Source organism: Ambystoma mexicanum, chromosome 1p (assembly GCF_040938575.1).
Source record: "Ambystoma mexicanum isolate Mex_15411 chromosome 1p, UKY_AmexF1_1, whole genome shotgun sequence".
NCBI classification, from domain to species: domain Eukaryota; kingdom Metazoa; phylum Chordata; class Amphibia; order Caudata; family Ambystomatidae; genus Ambystoma; species Ambystoma mexicanum.
The window spans coordinates 1281202660-1281220466 of NC_090921.1; the positions used below are offsets into that span (position 1 = coordinate 1281202660).

The window sequence follows — 17807 nt, forward strand, 5'->3', positions numbered from 1 at the left end:
AGATCAATGTGATTTGATACCAAAACAAATACAGCAACTGTCTCCTACCAAACAACACTGACTGGAAGGGTGAGGAATAAGCAGCCATGTGTCAGTGAGCAGTACCAAGGCCAAACAGGTGCTAGGGATCTTGGTCTTCAAACAAATGCCACTCAAGGAGATAAACGATTGAAATACAAAAACCAGAGACAAGAGGTAAATCCACTTCCTGTCATTGAGGAAGAGTGTTGCTATTCTGATGCAAGAAATTCCACCACCAGGGCTGTGTATTTCACCCAGCAAAGCAGCCTTAGTCTGTGGATCTGTTTCCACAATATACTGCCGTTCATACCCAAGAGGCCGCTCAATGTGCAAAAGCCCCCTCTTTCATAACTCATTTTAATTGCAACATTCTTTGTGGCCCCCAAACTGGTGAACCAATCTGTGCATGCACATCTAGATTTGCTGCATCATGTTCACACATTCGTTTTTGCCAGGTGCACCCTTTAAAATAAAGTCAAGAAGTATTTGTTATGAAAACATCTTTATTGAAATTCCACAGGAGTTCGACAAGGTTTGCATCCAATTCAGATATTTAAAGGTAAAGGGTGTGGGTTAATGTCCTCAGAGCCCCTGAAGAGAGGTCAAGCATGTCATCAACTGAAGCTGTGAGATACAAAATGCCTGCAACACCTGATGGGGTGTAGCGGGCGATACAGAGGTATAGAGGTGCTGAGGGTGTGTCGTCTAGGTGCACAATCAAAGTGTTTGCAGGGCAGGGTGTTAACTGGGCCCATCAACCTAGAAATTAGATGCTGCAGCACAGTAAAAGGAAATGCATCTGTGGAAACATAGTGTAGTGTTGAGTGATGAAGAGAGTGGAACGCATAGTGGTGTCAAGGTACCAGTTGGGTCCTGGATCTACAGAACCTAAGTTAACAGCCGAAGAATGGGGCACAATTAAAATAGACCACAATCATTTGTGATTGCACACATCCCTTTCCAGCCGTAAAGGAGATTGCAGGGATAAGGGGGCAGTGATGAAAAGGCTGGTTCATATATTCTCATTTGAGCCAAGAATCAGAAAGATAGAAGGAAAAGCATTTGGAGAAAATTCAGATTTCACAGAAAATGGAACCTGCCAAATATTCCAGCAAAAGCCATGGTCTTAGTGGTTCCCTGCAAACGTCAAGGCGAACCACCCAGGTTACAGAAGAACATTGGTTAGGTCAGCTAACTAGATGTGTTACTAATAATGCAGTTTGTAGATTGCGAGGACATTTGACAAGCAGTGAACTAGCAATTGATTGTATCCGCCTTTTCGAAGAGTAGACAAGGATTTTCAGGCAGTCAACAACTATTTCAAAAGGGGAGCAAGTTATACAACCAAGACTGACATGAAAGTCACCACAGCAAAGTTTCCCAAAGCTGCAAGACAGGGTGTCTTGCACATCTTAGAAATAGGGTAAACTGTACTGCACTTATTCAAGGCTAAGTAGTTACTACCACATTCCTCCTGCCATCTTCAAACCCTGAAACTCCCATCCAATCATAACACAGTCATTCAAAATGAGAAGAGTCTGCCCCGTGTGCAGTAAGAGGGGAGTGCAGCTGCTTCTCTCCCAAGCCTCTGGCTACATATGCTACTCAATACAGGGGTTAAAGCCATGGACTGCAGAGGCATAAACAAATCTTTGGAGGAGCTTGTCAGAAGATTCTAGCATGCCAGGCCCACCCAGTGGAGTTGGACTGGAGCTGCCCAGAAGCCACAGTACAAAGCAGCATTTGAGATGGGTGGTGGACGTTCACAGTGAAAGAACTGACAAATAGCATTCCATTCCTCTTTTTATTGAGGAATAATGATTACAAATTATAATAGTAAATCTCTCAAAACTCAGTAGGGGCTTCTCATACCTGGTCCACACACACTGGGATGGTAGTAATTATTACGAATCACTGCTGAATGAAAAGAAAAAAGTAAAATACATTTAAAAAGTAACCAAAGACAATTGTCTCCCACCAATTAACAGCAAGCCATGTCAGACAGCTTCATCTGCTGAGTATCTTTCAGGGGAGATGGGCTGGGTGAGAAGAGGGAAGTTGTCAATGGGTTTAGTGTTCAAGAGAGTCGTGTAAGCTTCAAAACTTCTGATAGGTTTTCTTCTGAAAGTCACCAGTGCTCACACGAGGCCGCGGGCGGTCGGCAGTACTTAATCGTGGTCGTGGTAGGTCACCAGTGTTCAGCCGAGGTCGTGGGAGGTCGCCGAACAACTGTGTGTTGTCTACAGCAAGCGCACGCATGCTGGCAGCTATCCGCTCCAAATCTGGCGATGGGACCTAGGAAGACAGAAGATAGAATTGGTACATAGATAGATAACCTTTAGCTGGCATTTGTTACATAGATCATCCATTAAAACATTATTTAAAACTCCATTAATCACCCAAAACAGAGGTTGCTACCTGTATTCTAAGCAAGGTCAACAACAGAGGTTAAAATGTACCCCACTGGCAAAAACCAGAACAGTCTCATCAGATATAGGACTAGGGCATGCTCCGTTTACTTCGACATTTAACTCTGGCAATTCAGACACCATCAGTGTAGAAAGTCATGTAAGGCTTCAGAGAAAATACAATTGGGGTGACTTAATAGTCCTTTAGTCAGATCAAGTAATCTCCATCATTAAGTATTTGTTTAGACCTAGGGAGGGCACAGAAAATTCCTTGGTTGGTCCCTGGCAGGACTTCCTACAGTTAGTCAATGAAGGTCAAAATAAGATTTTTAGTGGCAACTGATAACATGGATAATCTGATCCTGTTGGGCTGGCTGACCCTGGCACCTGCAACTCATTCCATGGCACAACGACTCTGTTTGTTTGACCTGGTGCATGATTTACAGACACCTTTCCTACAAGTGGACTTACCCCTAGCCACCTCCCCACCCAAGCTCTAGTTAACATCTAAGTTATCTCTACCACATAAAATATGTAAATACTTCAAGAGCATCCAAACTTGCACACTAACCAAGTCGCTTTAAGTAAAGAGTAAGACCTAAATAAACCATCTCTGGTCTGTATATTCGACTCCTTAACGGCCCGGAAGCATCTTTCACCAGTTCTTACTAGTCTCCTCAAATGCTGAAAATATTGGCATAAAATAAGAAGGACATGACTCTCGCAGAGAATTGCCACAGCAAAGTAGGTATTCTGCTGCATAAGTTAAGAAGGCTTATGCCACCCTTACCTTACAGCCAAGGAGACTCTGAATAGCAGTTATTAACTCAATAACCTAGGTTATGCAAACATACTATATGATGGAGTATATAGTACATCGAGACAAAGGCTGCAGTCTGTGCAAAACAAAGCAGCTTTGGCGGGGGACTGAACAAGTAAGACCGACCATTTAATGTAATATAATTATACTTGTAAAGTGCTGACTACGGCCTGGAAGCATCTAGGCGCTGAGGCAAAAATTAGGCAAAAGCACTCAAGAGAGCAGCCAGAAAAAAAACGACTGTCAACAGGACTAACAAAGATAGGGTTTTAGAGTTTTATGGAAGCCGCAATAGTTGCTAGTTTCACAAAGCGATGCGGCCTGAAAGCGAGGCTTGGCATTACACGTTGCCTAGCAACGGTGTGTAGGCTGCTTTTAAGCCCACACATCCGCCGGCAGCCACCCAAGGCCAACATAAGGCCGTCTGCCCTGTTTGCCCCTGTTCGCTCTGGGGAGCTACTGTTACTGATAGACCCCTGATTCCCCATGCAAAGTTCACAGGCAAACTCCGCATTAAGGAAAGACTTTTTTAATGAACTGAACGCGGATGATCGTATATATACTGGACATTAATCCACGTGAGTATTGTTACTGTTAAACTGCTATGCTATAACTAGCTACAGTAGTGCTCCCCTGTTACCCCTGTCACGTGCTATGCCCCATGCCCTGGATCAGACACCCATTGTCCTATGTTGTGCTTTTTGATCGTTATATGGTTCATGCTATGCCTGGTGTTGTGCCTCACGGTAACCCACAAGTGAATTGTGCCCCATGGTCGCCAGACCAGTTTAGAATTGTATTGTGCCCTATGGTCGCCCACAGACCACATTTCAGTTGTGTTGTGCCCCATGGTCGCCTACAGACCAGTTTAGAATTGTATTGTGCCCTATGGTCGCCCACAGACCACATTTCAGTTGTGTTGTGCCCCATGGTCGCCTACAGACCAGTTTAGAATTGTATTGTGCCCTATGGTCGCCCACAGACCACATTTCAGTTGTGTTGTGCCCCTTGGTCAAATTGCTCTTTTGTGATATTGACTGCCCCAAACTGCCCTGATTTACTTTGTGATCTGACCAACAGCATTTTTGCCCACCTACCTGTACATCTCTTGTTTACCAATGCAGCCCCCTATCCCACACCCCAAAGCGCCTACATACCTCTCTTCCACTTTTTCCATCTTTCTCACATCCCTCTCCTTTCTGGCCACCTGCAACATGCTGCATGCGCACCCAGACCAACATGCCCACCTTTGCCCTACCCCACCATCTGATCTCATACACAACACACCGTCATATGCACTCCATCCCACATTCAACCTCCTTACCGATCCGGTCGGACACCACCCACTCCACCTCAGGCTCTGTAGACTAAGAACTCGCACCAAACACCTCCTTACTCTCCGCAGTACTCCACACTCCTTAGGAACTACAGACTCAGCTCTCGCACCCATACTTCAGCCGCCCAGACTTCCTTCCCTGACCACGCTCACTACCTTAGCTCGCATCACACTGCATGTGCCACGCCAAAGCCTCACACACCCAAATTCACACCGCCCACCCCCAGCACCACCAACACACACACTCTACATCCAAACTTAAGATGCGCTCTCATCAACGCGCGCTATGTCCATGCCCATGCCATTGAAATCAATGACCTTATCACCACCCACAATCTCGACATACTTGCCATTTCCGAAACCTGGCTCCATGAAGCCTCCAGTCCTTCCATTCACCTCGCTCTCCCTGAAAACTATACCATCCTTAGACGGGACCGTAAAAACTTAAAAATTGGTGGCGGCGTCGCCCTCATCTTTAAGGACACCCTCTCCATAAGAATGTGTAATCAACAATGGGACAATAACGCCGATCTCCTCACTGCCAAACTAGCCCTTTCACCTAATTGCACCATAAACTTCTTTATCACCTACAGACCACCAGGATCTCCCCATGACTACCAAAAGCAACTCCTCCAAAACATAGGCAACAACCTCAAAAGCACCACCAAAAGCATCCTTCTAGGGGACATTAATCTTGGCTTAGCTGACCCGAAGGACAAAGCAGCGGCAAATTTAGCCAAAGAATTATCTAACATGGGGTTCGAACACAAAATTACTGCACCCACTCACAGCAAAGGCAGATCCATTGACTGGCTAGCTGATCACAACTGCTCATCTGCAATTACCTCCATCTCAGCCCTTCCTTGGACGGACCATCACCTCATCCAATTCACCATTCCTACCACGCCCACTCATAAAACCTTAACTCATGCCCCACCCGCTAAAGTAAGAAGCTCCAAAAAACTCACTGCTGCCAACCTCACCCCTCGCCTTGATAACCCGCAACTCAAGCATCCATTCCCCCTTGACCCTATATCTCTAGCCAACATCTACTCCAGCACACTGACTCAAGCCATCGATTTCATTGCCCCGCTAGAAGAAAAAAAAGGGAAAAAATCAATAAACTGCAATTCCTGGTTCACTGAAGAACTATCCGTCCTACGCACTAAGAAACGCAAAGCCCTATCCAGGTGGCAAGCAGCGCCTAACCAATCCTCGCTTAATGACTTTAAAGAGATCTCTCTGACCTACAAAAAAGCCATATTCCTTGCTAAATCCGAATCCTACAACCAGAGAATCACTAATGCCAGTTCCAAATCAAGAGAAATTTTCTCCATATTCAAAGAACTCACCACACCAGCCTCCAGCCCAGACGAAATCATCAAGGATGAAGCATGGTGTACAGGCATCCAGGCTGCTCTCCTCAACAAAGTTAAATTACTCCAAGACAAAATAGCCTCCCAACGCAAAGCTCTCAACACCCCCACCTGCCCGCCCATACCTCTAACCTACAACTCTCCTTCACAAACACCCCTTTTTGCCTTCAGAGAAGTATCAGAGACGGAAGTCAAGGACCTCCTTAAAAAAATCAAACCCTCCACATGCAAAGGGGATATCTGCCCACCCTCCGTAATCAAAGAGTGCGCAGAATACCTCACCCCCATCATCACAGCTTTTATCAATGCCTCTTTCGCATCTGGAAGTGTACCACAATGCATAAAAGAAGCCTGGGTCCGCCCGCTCCTAAAAAAAACCCTCTCGATCCTTCCTCCCCTAACAACTATCGCCCCATCACCACCGTCCCCTTTCTCCTTAAAATCCTAGACAAAGCTGCACACAATCAAATCCAACACTACCTGGAAACCAACACCATCCTAGGCAAAAGACAGTCAGGTTTCCGCAAAGGCCATGGGACTGAATCTGCTCTTCTAGATTTAAAAAATCAAATTATAAAATAATGGACACAGGCAAACCTGCCCTCCTCCTCCTCCTACTAGACCTTTCTGCAGCATTCGATCTGGTCGACCACAGCATTCTCACATCGCACCTCTCCAATGCTGCACACTTCTCTCACAAGGCTACCACGTGGATCACATCCTTCCTTGAAGGCAGGGCCATGAAAGTGTACTCTGACCAGGATAGCGCCCCCCCCACCACTATCAATTGTGGAGTCCCACAAGGGTCCTGCACCGCACCGACCCTCTACAACCTATTCACCAAACCCCTCTTTGACTTACTGGACTCCCTCAACATAGCGTACACCAACTACGCTGATGACACGCAGGTCCTCCTCCCCCTCTCTGGAGACTACGACCTTGACTCAGAAGCCCTCCTCAAAATCTACTTGACTATCCAAACATGGATGGCTATCAATGGTCTCTGCCTAAATGGAGACAAAACCGAAATCATCATCCTAGCCCCTAACGAAACTCTAACCAAACTCAGCCCCGATTATTCGCACATGATCATCGACAGTATTAGCATACCTGTCTCCTCTGCCGTCAAGACCTTAGGAGTCTACATTGACGCGACACTCTCAATGACAAGACAAACCAGCGCCATTGCCTCAGCTCTGACTACCAAACTCATCTACGCCATAAAACCCTACCTCACCACGCCCAACTGCCTCTCCATAGCCAGAGCTACTATAGGAGCCAGATTGGACTACTGTAACGCCCTCCTGGCAGGCACCTCGTCAAAAAACCTAAACAGGCTCCAAATAGTGCAAAACAATGCCCTCCGTGCTGCACTACACATTCCCAAAACTGACCATATCTCACAGGCCAGAAGACGCGTCCACTGGCTCCCAGTCAAGGAAAGGATCAACTTTAAAATCCTCACCCTCACACACAAATGCATCAACCACACAGCACCCCCCTACCTATCTGAAACTATAACCAAGAACTCCTCCATCCGCCCCAGAAGAAGTCATCACGCCAACCAACTCCAAGTACCCACTGTAAAAAGAGCCAAAGCCGGCGGCATTGGCTTCCCTCACATAGCACCTAAGCTCTGGAATGCCCTCCCCAACTCGCTCAGAGCAGAACCATCTCTGTATCTCTTGCGCAAATCCCTCAAAACCACGCTATTCAACTAACTCCACCTTCCCTTCACCCACTTCAGCTCGCACACATCTGATACGAAAAGTGTTCGACACGAAATGCTTCCTGTAATGAAAATTGCTTTGTACCATCTTCCTTCCATTGTAACCAGACTATGTATGTATTCATGTAACAGCGCCACGATGCCCCCGGGCTGACGTGCGCTTTAAATAAATCTGAATAAATAAATAAATAAAAGCTGAAGTGGTAGGGCAATCCACATACAAGGTGCAAGGACTGAAAAGGAAAGGCCTCCATGGATCACAAACTATAAAATCCAACTGAATTTACAACAATCTGGGAGGATTGGTTTCAAATGGTTGTGCCTGGCCTTCAGGAGCCAGCATACCCTGGCCTCATCCTAGGACTTTGGAGTCTTTCCTTAAAAGTTGGGGTGCCCCGTCTGGTTTACAAATCACCTGATTTTTTCCATGTAAATGATCTTAACAGGAGTTAATCTGCACAGCCAAAACATAAAACGACATACTTTATGATCTACAGAGTCAAGAGACTCAGTTGTTGACTTTCAGTCGCAAACTGAACTCCAAACTGTTCCGTATTCATATGTCATAAGCACCAAGGAATCTTAGTATTGCATGTTATGCAATTTTAATCATCATCATAATACTTTTAGTCTGATCAAATCTATCAAACATTACACAAGAGTTAAAATGCAATTAAGACAGAAATAAAAGCACAACAGACATGATAAATACCAAATAGACACGGTAAGGTAGATTATGTCCATTTTAGCACTCAGTCAAAACTTGTGGTAGAATGATCCAGATAATGGTTCCTTATAATCAAATCAAGGCATTCTTCAAATATGAGAGGGGCCAGGCAACACTAGGTGAACTGGCCTTGAGAAGATCAAATAAAGCTGGATGACACTGTACAAAATGCTCACGCCCGAGTATAGGAAGAATTGTTTGTTTACGTATATATAAATATGGACACAAAAAATATAAAATGAAGCAGCTGTGCCACAACAAGGATAGTTAGGATCATGGGGAAAATCATGCCAGGTGGCAGATTTGTCTCTAAGCATTAAGCTGTTAAACCAGGCTATCGTTACTGGCCAGTGATAGGATTGCTTAGTACTAAAGGTACAAGTTAGTTACCTGTAACTGTTGTTCTCCAGCATGAGCCTGGCATGGATTCACATGCTCATGTTTTTAGTTTATTTTTTTTATATTTTTTGTTGATGGTCCAGTTTTATTTACAAAACTTTTCATCTATTTTTATATAATCTTTCTGATATTAAAATAGTACTTTTGTTGGGCCTTTCAACTCTACACAGTTTGTCATTGCTGCTTTATCAGTCACTTCTTCTGTGTGTGACACCATGATATGTTCTATGAATTGAATAATTGTGATCACAGTATTGATGTTTTTTCCTAATATCAAGTGTGCCCATCTTTTAGTTAGATTGAGGGCCATTCTTTGATTGGTCATCATGTCTCTGAATAGAATTTGTTTTTCTGTTAGATTTGGGCACTCCATGATGATATGGTATAGTGATTCCACGATTTGTTCATGTGCACAGAATCAACAGTATTGTAGGGATTGTATTATTTGTCTTGTTTTTGCTAGGACTTCCTGCGTTGGTAAAAGGTTGAGTCTCAATCTCAGAAATTGGTTTCTAATGTGTTGATCTGGAAACCTTATCAGATAATGTGGCATTCTGTTGATTGGTCTTATGTCGAGGTCACAGTGGATATTCAGTTGGTATTTTTCTTTTGCCTCGATTGTATCCATCCAATTTTGTAATTTAATACATTTCGTAGCATGTTGTGGTCTCTTGATCCACATGTCCAAGGTGATATAGTGTGTTAGTTTCGGCAGGCTCGCTTGTTTCCATGTATTGAGGGAGATGGGTCCGCTGTCTGGGTGTTTTTCTTTCGCAGTATCACAATCGCCGGTATGTGGTCGTCATTGCACGTTTTCCTGTATAGATCTAGGTGTTTACAAGTGGCAATGGATTTGAGCGATTGTACTGCTATTTCATGTCTGATTCGAGGCACTGGATACGCCGACGGAAGAGTCAAGATATTTTACCAAAATATGCCTTTGAGAGTCTGCGAGATTGCTTTGTCAATGTTTATCATGGTTTCGCTGCCATAAGTTAAGATGGGTATGACCTTTTGTCTGTAGAAGGTAATTGCAGTTTGCACTGAACATTTGCCAAATTTCCGATGAATGCATAGCCCTTGGCATGCCAATGATCGCGCTTTTAGTTTGAGACAATTTGTCCACTGTGTCTCAGTTTCAGATTGCCCAATCCATACTCCGAGATATTTAATCTCTTTTCCGTGTATCAATTTTTCTACGTTGATGGTAAACGCTTTCAAATTCGCTTTTGTCTTAGGGAACTTGGACAGGTTCATGTTTTTTGTTTTTCTGATGTTGATTTGTAGACTGTTATTAGCCATGTATACTTGTATTTTGTTGAGGCTTCTTTGAAGACCAATGGGAGTTCTGTCCAGTATCACTGTCATCAGCGTATGACATGTGGGGAATCAGAGTGCCATTCAGTTTATGTGGGTTGGCTGTTATTAAACAGTCTTCTGCAATATCAGATGTGTACAGGTTGAATAATGTTGCGGCGAGTGGGCATCCCTGTTTCAGGCTATTTGACATGCGAAGAGGGACTGAGACTATTCCATCTTTCGAGAGTCTTATCTTTACGCTGGTATTCAAGTAAAGTTGTTTGATTGGGTTTAGTATCTCCGGTGGACTCTTCCAGCAATTAAGTTTCTCCCACAGATTTTTTCGGTCAACCATGTCGAAAGCGAGGTGCAGATCGATAAAGGCATCATATACTGGCCATTTGTTCTTGATTGATTCTTGTTTGATGAGGTTCAATATGAGCAGGTTTAGGTTAGTGCCAGTATTTTTGACAAAGCCAGTTTGTCTGATATCATATCTGAAGGTGTTTTTAATCCATGATGTTAGCTGTTTAAGGAGAAGCGTAGCCATAATCTTGCAGTGGGTCCAGTAGAGAAATGGCCCGGTAGTTGGCTGGGAGGTTACGGTCACCATGCTTGAAGATTGAGATCAGCATTGCCGATTGCCATGTTGATGGTATTTGTTTCTGTTCTTCAATAGTTCTGAATAGTTGTAAGCATATGGCTGCCCACTGCCCAGATGTCGAAGTTGGCCTTTATGATGGCGTTACATAAGCCATCCGGCCCAGGAGCTCTTGATGTGTTCAGCTTAGTTATGTCTCAGATTTCATCTATGTCATTCAGAGCTGGCCAGTTGGTTTGTTCATTACGCGGTGTCCCGTAGTTTTTGTCAGTCTTCGATTTATTGTACAGTAACGAAAAATGCTCTCGCTAGGTGGCTTCTGGAATGTCATGTGACAGCTGGTCCTGTCTTTTGGTTTGGGGGTGTAGTAAGTTCCACAGGTCTCGTGTATTGTTGTTTCTTAAGGCTTTTAGCATTGTTTCAGCGTCATTCTGCATTCTGAGCATCGTTGCTGATTTTGTCCAGTTTTTATATCGTTGCTTTGCCTTTTTCATCTGCTGTAGGTAGTTAGGTGCTTTCCTCTTGTGGATTGTTTTCAGTTCTCTCCTTAGTTCTCTTTTCTTTTCTACAAGCTCGGGATAGTAGGCATGTCTATGTATCTTTCTTGTATTTTGTAGTATGATACATTTTTGTTGGAAAGGTTGGAGCATCCATTCATAATTTAATTTGTCCGGCCCGGTCCGTCTTGTGTTCTGTAAAGATTGTAATATTGCGTCTAGTTGTTTCTTGTTAATTCTCAATCTGGTCAGCCCTGTATTGATCTCCATCTGGGGAAGAATATTTTTTTCTTTATGGCTGCATGCCAGGGTCCATTGAATGCTGATGATATTATGATCACTGTTTGGTGTTGTTTTATTCTGAAAGAACAAGTTACTCTCTTACCTGGTAACGTTCTTTCGATGGGATGGTCCGACGACGTATTCCATATCTATGACAATAATCACCACAGCTGTGCTGCTTTGGAAAATTTTCGGCGTCTGCGTCCTACGTCGATGACGATACGCTGTCCTCGAGGGCCTCCGTCGAGCCGACGTCACCGGATGTTATAAGTAGGACGCACGACGCCCATAGCCTCAGTTGTACTTTTTTCCCCAGACTACTGCCAGTATGACCACAGAAAACCTTGCGGAAACGTAAGCTGCAATCGCATAAGAAATTCTGTAGCAGGGCAGGTAGGGAGGGAGCGATATGGAATACGTCGTCGGACCATCCCATCGAAAGAACGTTACCAGGTAAGAGAGTAACTTGTTCTTCGAGGGGATTGGGTTCTCCGACGTATTCCATATCTATGACAGACTCCCAAAGCATTACCAACGTATGGAGGAGGGAAAAAGAATTTAGAATATAGAAATTAAGAATGCCCAATCAAATTGCAGAGTAAAGGACCGTCTTGCCAAAGGCCTGATCCTGCCCATGGATAGAATCTAGGGAGTAGTGTCGTACTAAAGTATGGACCGAAGCCCATGTGGCTGCTTCACAGATGTTACGAATAGGAACACCCCTCTGCAGGGCAGTAAAGGCAGCCATACCCCTAGTAGAATGGGCCCGTAAGCCTACCGGAGGGTCCTTACCCGCCAAGCGGTAACATTCAGAAATTGCCAAGATAATACATCTAGACAAAGTCTGCTTAGTAACAGCTTGTCTCAAACGCCTTTCAGCGTAACCAATAAAGAGCTGATCGTCCACTTTGACCCTGGACATGCGTGAAATGTAGAAACTTAAAGCTCTCCTAGGATCCAACCTATAGAGCCTCTTGTAGTGATACACGAAATTGCAACCTTGCCAATCAGGGCTTTAGATGACAGCATTAGCCGCTGAAAGCCAATAGTGTATTCAAAGTATGTGCTAAAAATGCTGACAGTAGTCTGTTGTAGCACTTCCATTATGCAGTAGTGAGCTACAAGGAATATGCAGGCCTAGTATGAAATAGGTCACATTATGCATTGTTGATAGACAGGCAGGGAGAGGACCCTAGCTATGTAGCTAATAGGTATTTTTGGAGTGTTTGGAACATCATGGCACCTATATAGCGCTTAGATAGCCAGTCTTAAGCGCTATAAACACTAAGCTATGAGTGCATGCCTTTTAGAGCTTGCAGATGGGGTTAATACATCCCTGCTTCCCTTAGAATATTCAGCCTCACTAACGGTAGCCCTGGCTCCAAGCTAATCTTCCTTTTCTCTGGGAAGGTACTGATAAGACATTCCTCAGCCAGCGCAGATGGGAACCAGGGAGGGGTAGGAGCGAGCAGGGTGCCTCTCAGAGAGAGTTGGGTTTTTTCCATGAGCCAGTTGCACAGGGAAAGTTCTGGAACTGTGCGTCATGGTGACTGACAGCAAGAGATTATAAAATATCCATGCACACATGACTCGGGGGGAGATCGTCCTGTGGACTTGATTCGTGCAGAAACAGGTGCCCGGAATTGGCTCTCACGGTGTCCTCCAGCATTGTTTTTCTATGAGCGGGGCTTGTTTTACAGCTAGCTTATGAAAAGCCAGGTCTCCCAGTGCTGATTAAAGGGACGTAAGACTGTGTTTCTCTATGTTTCTCTATATTTCTCTATGTCTCTCTATGTTTATCTAAGTTCCATGTTTCACTATATTTTGCATTGTTCTAAGTTTATGCTTTGTAATATTCTTTAACTTGAATCCCAAATGTATATGAAATTCACTGCTTAGAATAAATATGCTAAAACTTTGAGGGTGTCATTTGTCACTAGCATGAGATCACTGCTCAGAACAATAGAACCTGTATTTTGGGCTGAATTGGGTATTTTTGCCCTCAAAGGGCTGGCCCCGAGGAAGATTTTGCCCATATCAAGACATTTGGTGGCAGCTTTGTGGGATTTGTGAAGAGCAGTGCCATGCTATGACATGACAAAATGTGTGAGAGAACACAGTGTAGAGTGGGGAGCAGGCTGTCGCATTTCCTTGGTGGTCTCACTGCAGCTCTGAGACTTCAAAAGGCAGCAATGTTGTGTCGGCTTGCCGTGGCCGATAGCTTGTGTGGTTAAGACTCCCTTCAGTAAATCAGTCGTGACTGACTTATTGCATGGGATTGGTGCCAGGGAGTACAAGGCGATAAACGAGCGGGAAATGGCTTTGTTTAAAGCACTCCGATGAATGGTCAAGATAGATGTATGCTCAATTAGAAAATAATTTTATCATGCGGTTTCCCCAGTTTAAAGTTGTAATTTGGAATGCATAGTGAGACCGAGTTCTCATCTCTATTCTGTCATGAGGGCAGGGAAAAAATAATTGCAGGGATTTGACATGCAAATTATGAATAGTGATTTAACCATTGACTCAGCCCCAGTGTGCTAGCGAGTGGGGGCTGTAATGTTCGGAGGCGAAGGTTCGCTTTTTTGATGTATGCTTTTGAAGGGTTGGCATTCCTGAATAATGAGGATGGGGAATGAGCCATGCTTAGGGGAATGAGTAACATCTGTGCTGAGAGCCTAAAGAGTTTTTTCTTTCTTTTGGCAACTGTAAAATTCCATGTGCTAATGGTGGCAAATTCTGTTTAAAGGAAACACACTAAAATGACTATATTGCATTTTAGGCTGTGCCATGCTTTTAATGGGTGAGAGACTCACTTAAAAGGAAAGTGAGTGAATGTTATTTGGATTTTCGATTTTTGTGTATTGATTTGAACCATGCAGAATCAGTTTGCAATGGTTTGGGGGGAAAAACAATTTATATTTTTCTAAATTGCCCCTGGAGTATTTTTGATCCCACGCTATGCCATGGATTTGTGCTGTTGCCTTATAAGTGATGTATGATTTGGAAATAGTGTCCTCTTGACTGTGATACATGAAAAGAAAAAATGTTGTTGACACATTAAACAGCCCACAAGCAATAGAGTGTGGGTTGTTCTTGCAAAAAAAAAAAAAAACGTGCAGGGAGCTGCAAACTAAATATGGCATTTTAATTTTTTTAAATGCACTGAACTGAGTGGTTATAGTTTGGCAATGGTACAACAGAATGAAACATCTGTGTGTGATAAGATAGCACAAAGATTTAATGGGTTGTGAGTTCTCTTGAAAGATCGCACATTACAAGAAAAAAAAGACGCTTTGACATTTTGCAAAATTACATGGAGTAGAATCTGATGACAAGAAAAGTGCCGCTTTTGAAAACAAGAGTCTTGCTGTGTGTGCAGAGCTTGTGCCTTGAAGCTGTCTTGGGCGAGGTGCGTGAAGGCAAACAAAAGCAGAAACAGTACAAGAAAGAGTTAATCTGGGTGAACTGTCTGAAACAAGTGCTTCCCATTGAAGCCGCCACAGTAAAGAGTTATAGGCAAAAGAGATAAGCTGCGTGCTCATGGCGCTGCCAGGTGCACACGAAAGATAAACAATGCCTGCATTCCTGAGGATGGGGGAGCAAAGACAGAGAGCTGTTCAAAAGTAAAGCATTTGCCCAGTGAAACTGTGGTAGGGAAACAAAGGCTTCATGCAGGATGGCAGACGGGCACATCACATCTGAACATTTACCTATGCATCTGTGAATGGGCCAAGAAAAGACAGCTGCCCATTCCAACAGACATTACTGTGCAAACCGCATTCCCATGTGATGTGATGTGAAGTGAAGTGAAACGCTATTGCTGTGCAAGCTGCATTCCAATGCTCCATGTGATGTGAACTGAAGTAAAGCGCTGTGCACTGGAGAAGAAACCTCTAGGCGCTTTGAGAAGAGAAAATACACATCTGGCAAACTGCAAGCTACATTGCCAGGGATGGAGTAACTGACAAAGACATTATGGCATTCCAGATGGAAGCAAAACTGACAAAAAGTGCTTAGCCGTTTTGCAAGAGACAACATGCAGAGCAGGGCTTTGAAGTACAACATGAACACTGCACATTAGCCATGATCCAGAAGCCACACGGCTTAGTGCAAGAATGAATGATTTGTTGAAGCAACAAAAGAAACTGACTTAGACTATCGCACTCAAAGGGGTGGTTCAGGAAACAGCAAACACCCTTTGGAAAAAATGACAAGTGAAAAAACCAGAGGCCTGAAAAACACTGCCTGTATGAAGAATAAACAAAGCTGCTGCTTGTACAACTGTAGGCGGTATTGGACTGAAAGACTTTACCTTTGAAAAATGGAGTGATGCCAGCAGGGCAACCTAAACCAAGATCATGGGACACTGGAAGCAAGTTGGCGCCTGGCATTGGTGATCGCTTTGGTGAAAAAGAAAAGCATTGTGCGACCTGGGTACTTACTATATGGCTTTGTAAAAGCACAGATCAGTCTGAGGTACCATTGACCAGCTATGATTGCATTGCACAAATGAGTTTGTGATTAGGCAGCCACACCCCGTATGGTTGAGTGTAAATAAGCCCCCAGAAACATGCAGAAGGGTGATAAATAATTGCAGTAGCAATGATAAAGTGTGTAGTTACCTGATGAGACTTTTTGAAGATGGGGGTGGTATTATGGGAAGGGGTGGATAACGCTGATATTGAAGTTTTTGATGACATCCTAACATGAAGAATAATGATATTGAAGTTTTGATGACATCCTAACATTTCTGTTTGTATTTTGCCTAGGCATAAAAGCAAGACAAGGCATTTCATAATATCAGAAATAGATGTATGCAGTTTGTGGGTGACACTGATCTCATAGAGTATGCGAGTTACTGATATGCGAGTCAACTTTAACGTGCCCTGCACCGCACTCAATGCTGCAACCTGCGAAAGGTGTCCAACAGAGTAATAACTCTTGCTGAACTGGCACGATGCAGACTTGGCTAATTATCAAGTATTTGATGCTACACATTCAAATGACTCAGTTGCTGGAAATAACTTAAATGACATGGTTTGCCCTTTCTTGTTTAAAGGACTATGGACAATGAATTGTGGACTGTAACATCAGGCACCACAAACAGCTGTGTGACACAGCAATTGAATGCTAACACATTGAAAAATGGTTTTTAAATGCACTGTTGAGATGAATCTGAAAAAACGAAATGGTTTTACTCTTCCAACTGAATTGCTTTAACCAGAGATGTTTTGTTTTTTGAAAAAAAAAAAATATTCTACATTGCACGTAGGCAGGAAAATGATTTATGAATTGTTGGGTCAGCAGGATTATGCAAGCAGGAGTGTAATTTATTTTGAGATAAGATGAGCGCGCACATCAAAGTCACCTGTGCGTAGGTTAAGATTCTTAATTGAAGTAATGCTGCCAAGTGTGTGAGCTATAATTTGAAATGGTAATCTTTGAAACACTGGATACTTTTACAGCCAGCTTAAGGCAGGTAAATGAAACCATGACTGACTTGATGTTTGATTTTATGACACAGAGTGTGACACGGTTTTTGTTAAACCAACCAGTTTCATGTTTTTGTGGGGACAGCTGTCTCCAGCACACTAATGCAAAGAGTCACCTTTTGATTGTAGACATTTGGAATAATTCTTTGGAAAAGCGCTACAAATGAGTATCCACATGGAATTGCTAGCGTACTGGCCTGGCACATTGTCAGCCATCTGTTGTCACTGAATGGATACCATTTGTTTAATTTGTCTAATGTGATGTTTTTCTGACCAAGAACTGCAGCGAGTGTTCTCGCCAAGATTTTATGGACTATAACTTGACTAAATGAATTTGTTTAATGTGATGAAACAGCCACTGCCAGATAGTAGTATGGTGTTTGTGGCTAAAGTTATTATTGTATATGGTAGGTATCCCACTTGAAGAAGGGTATTCTCCAAGTCACAGAAGGTAGACACTGTGAACCTGTTAGATTTTCCAGTAGTAAGACAACATGTAAATTGTAGGCTGGTAATGCACACCTTCATTATTACAGTGATACACTTAGACATAGATTTATCATGAGGCAATGTTTCCTTAGTACTACCAAGCTGCTACAAATGGAGTCCATTTCTATGGCCCATCACTAGAGTGCGCGTAGCTAGGGAGCTAAATTCATTAATTGCAGGAGCAGCGGGGAGTAACAGGAGCTTTATATGCTTGTGACATAGAAACTGTGCACAATAAGCTAGCCACTATGGGTTCTGATGCCAGCTCTGCTATAGAACTTCTGGCCTGGTGGGGCCCATTGATACGCCCAACACTGCTACAAGTATT

General features: G+C 43.5%; 1 protein-coding gene across 1 annotated transcript in view; it reads right to left on the reverse strand.

Moving 5' to 3' along the window:
* Positions 1-506: 506 nt before the first annotated feature.
* Positions 507-17807, reverse strand: part of LOC138452906 (proline-rich AKT1 substrate 1-like) — a 170599-nt gene continuing 153298 nt past the window's right edge. The window contains exon 5 of the mRNA XM_069605254.1: positions 507-2316. Within this exon, the coding sequence (XP_069461355.1) occupies positions 2119-2316 (198 nt within the window). The 3' untranslated portion in view covers positions 507-2118. The remainder of the gene's footprint in view (positions 2317-17807) is intronic.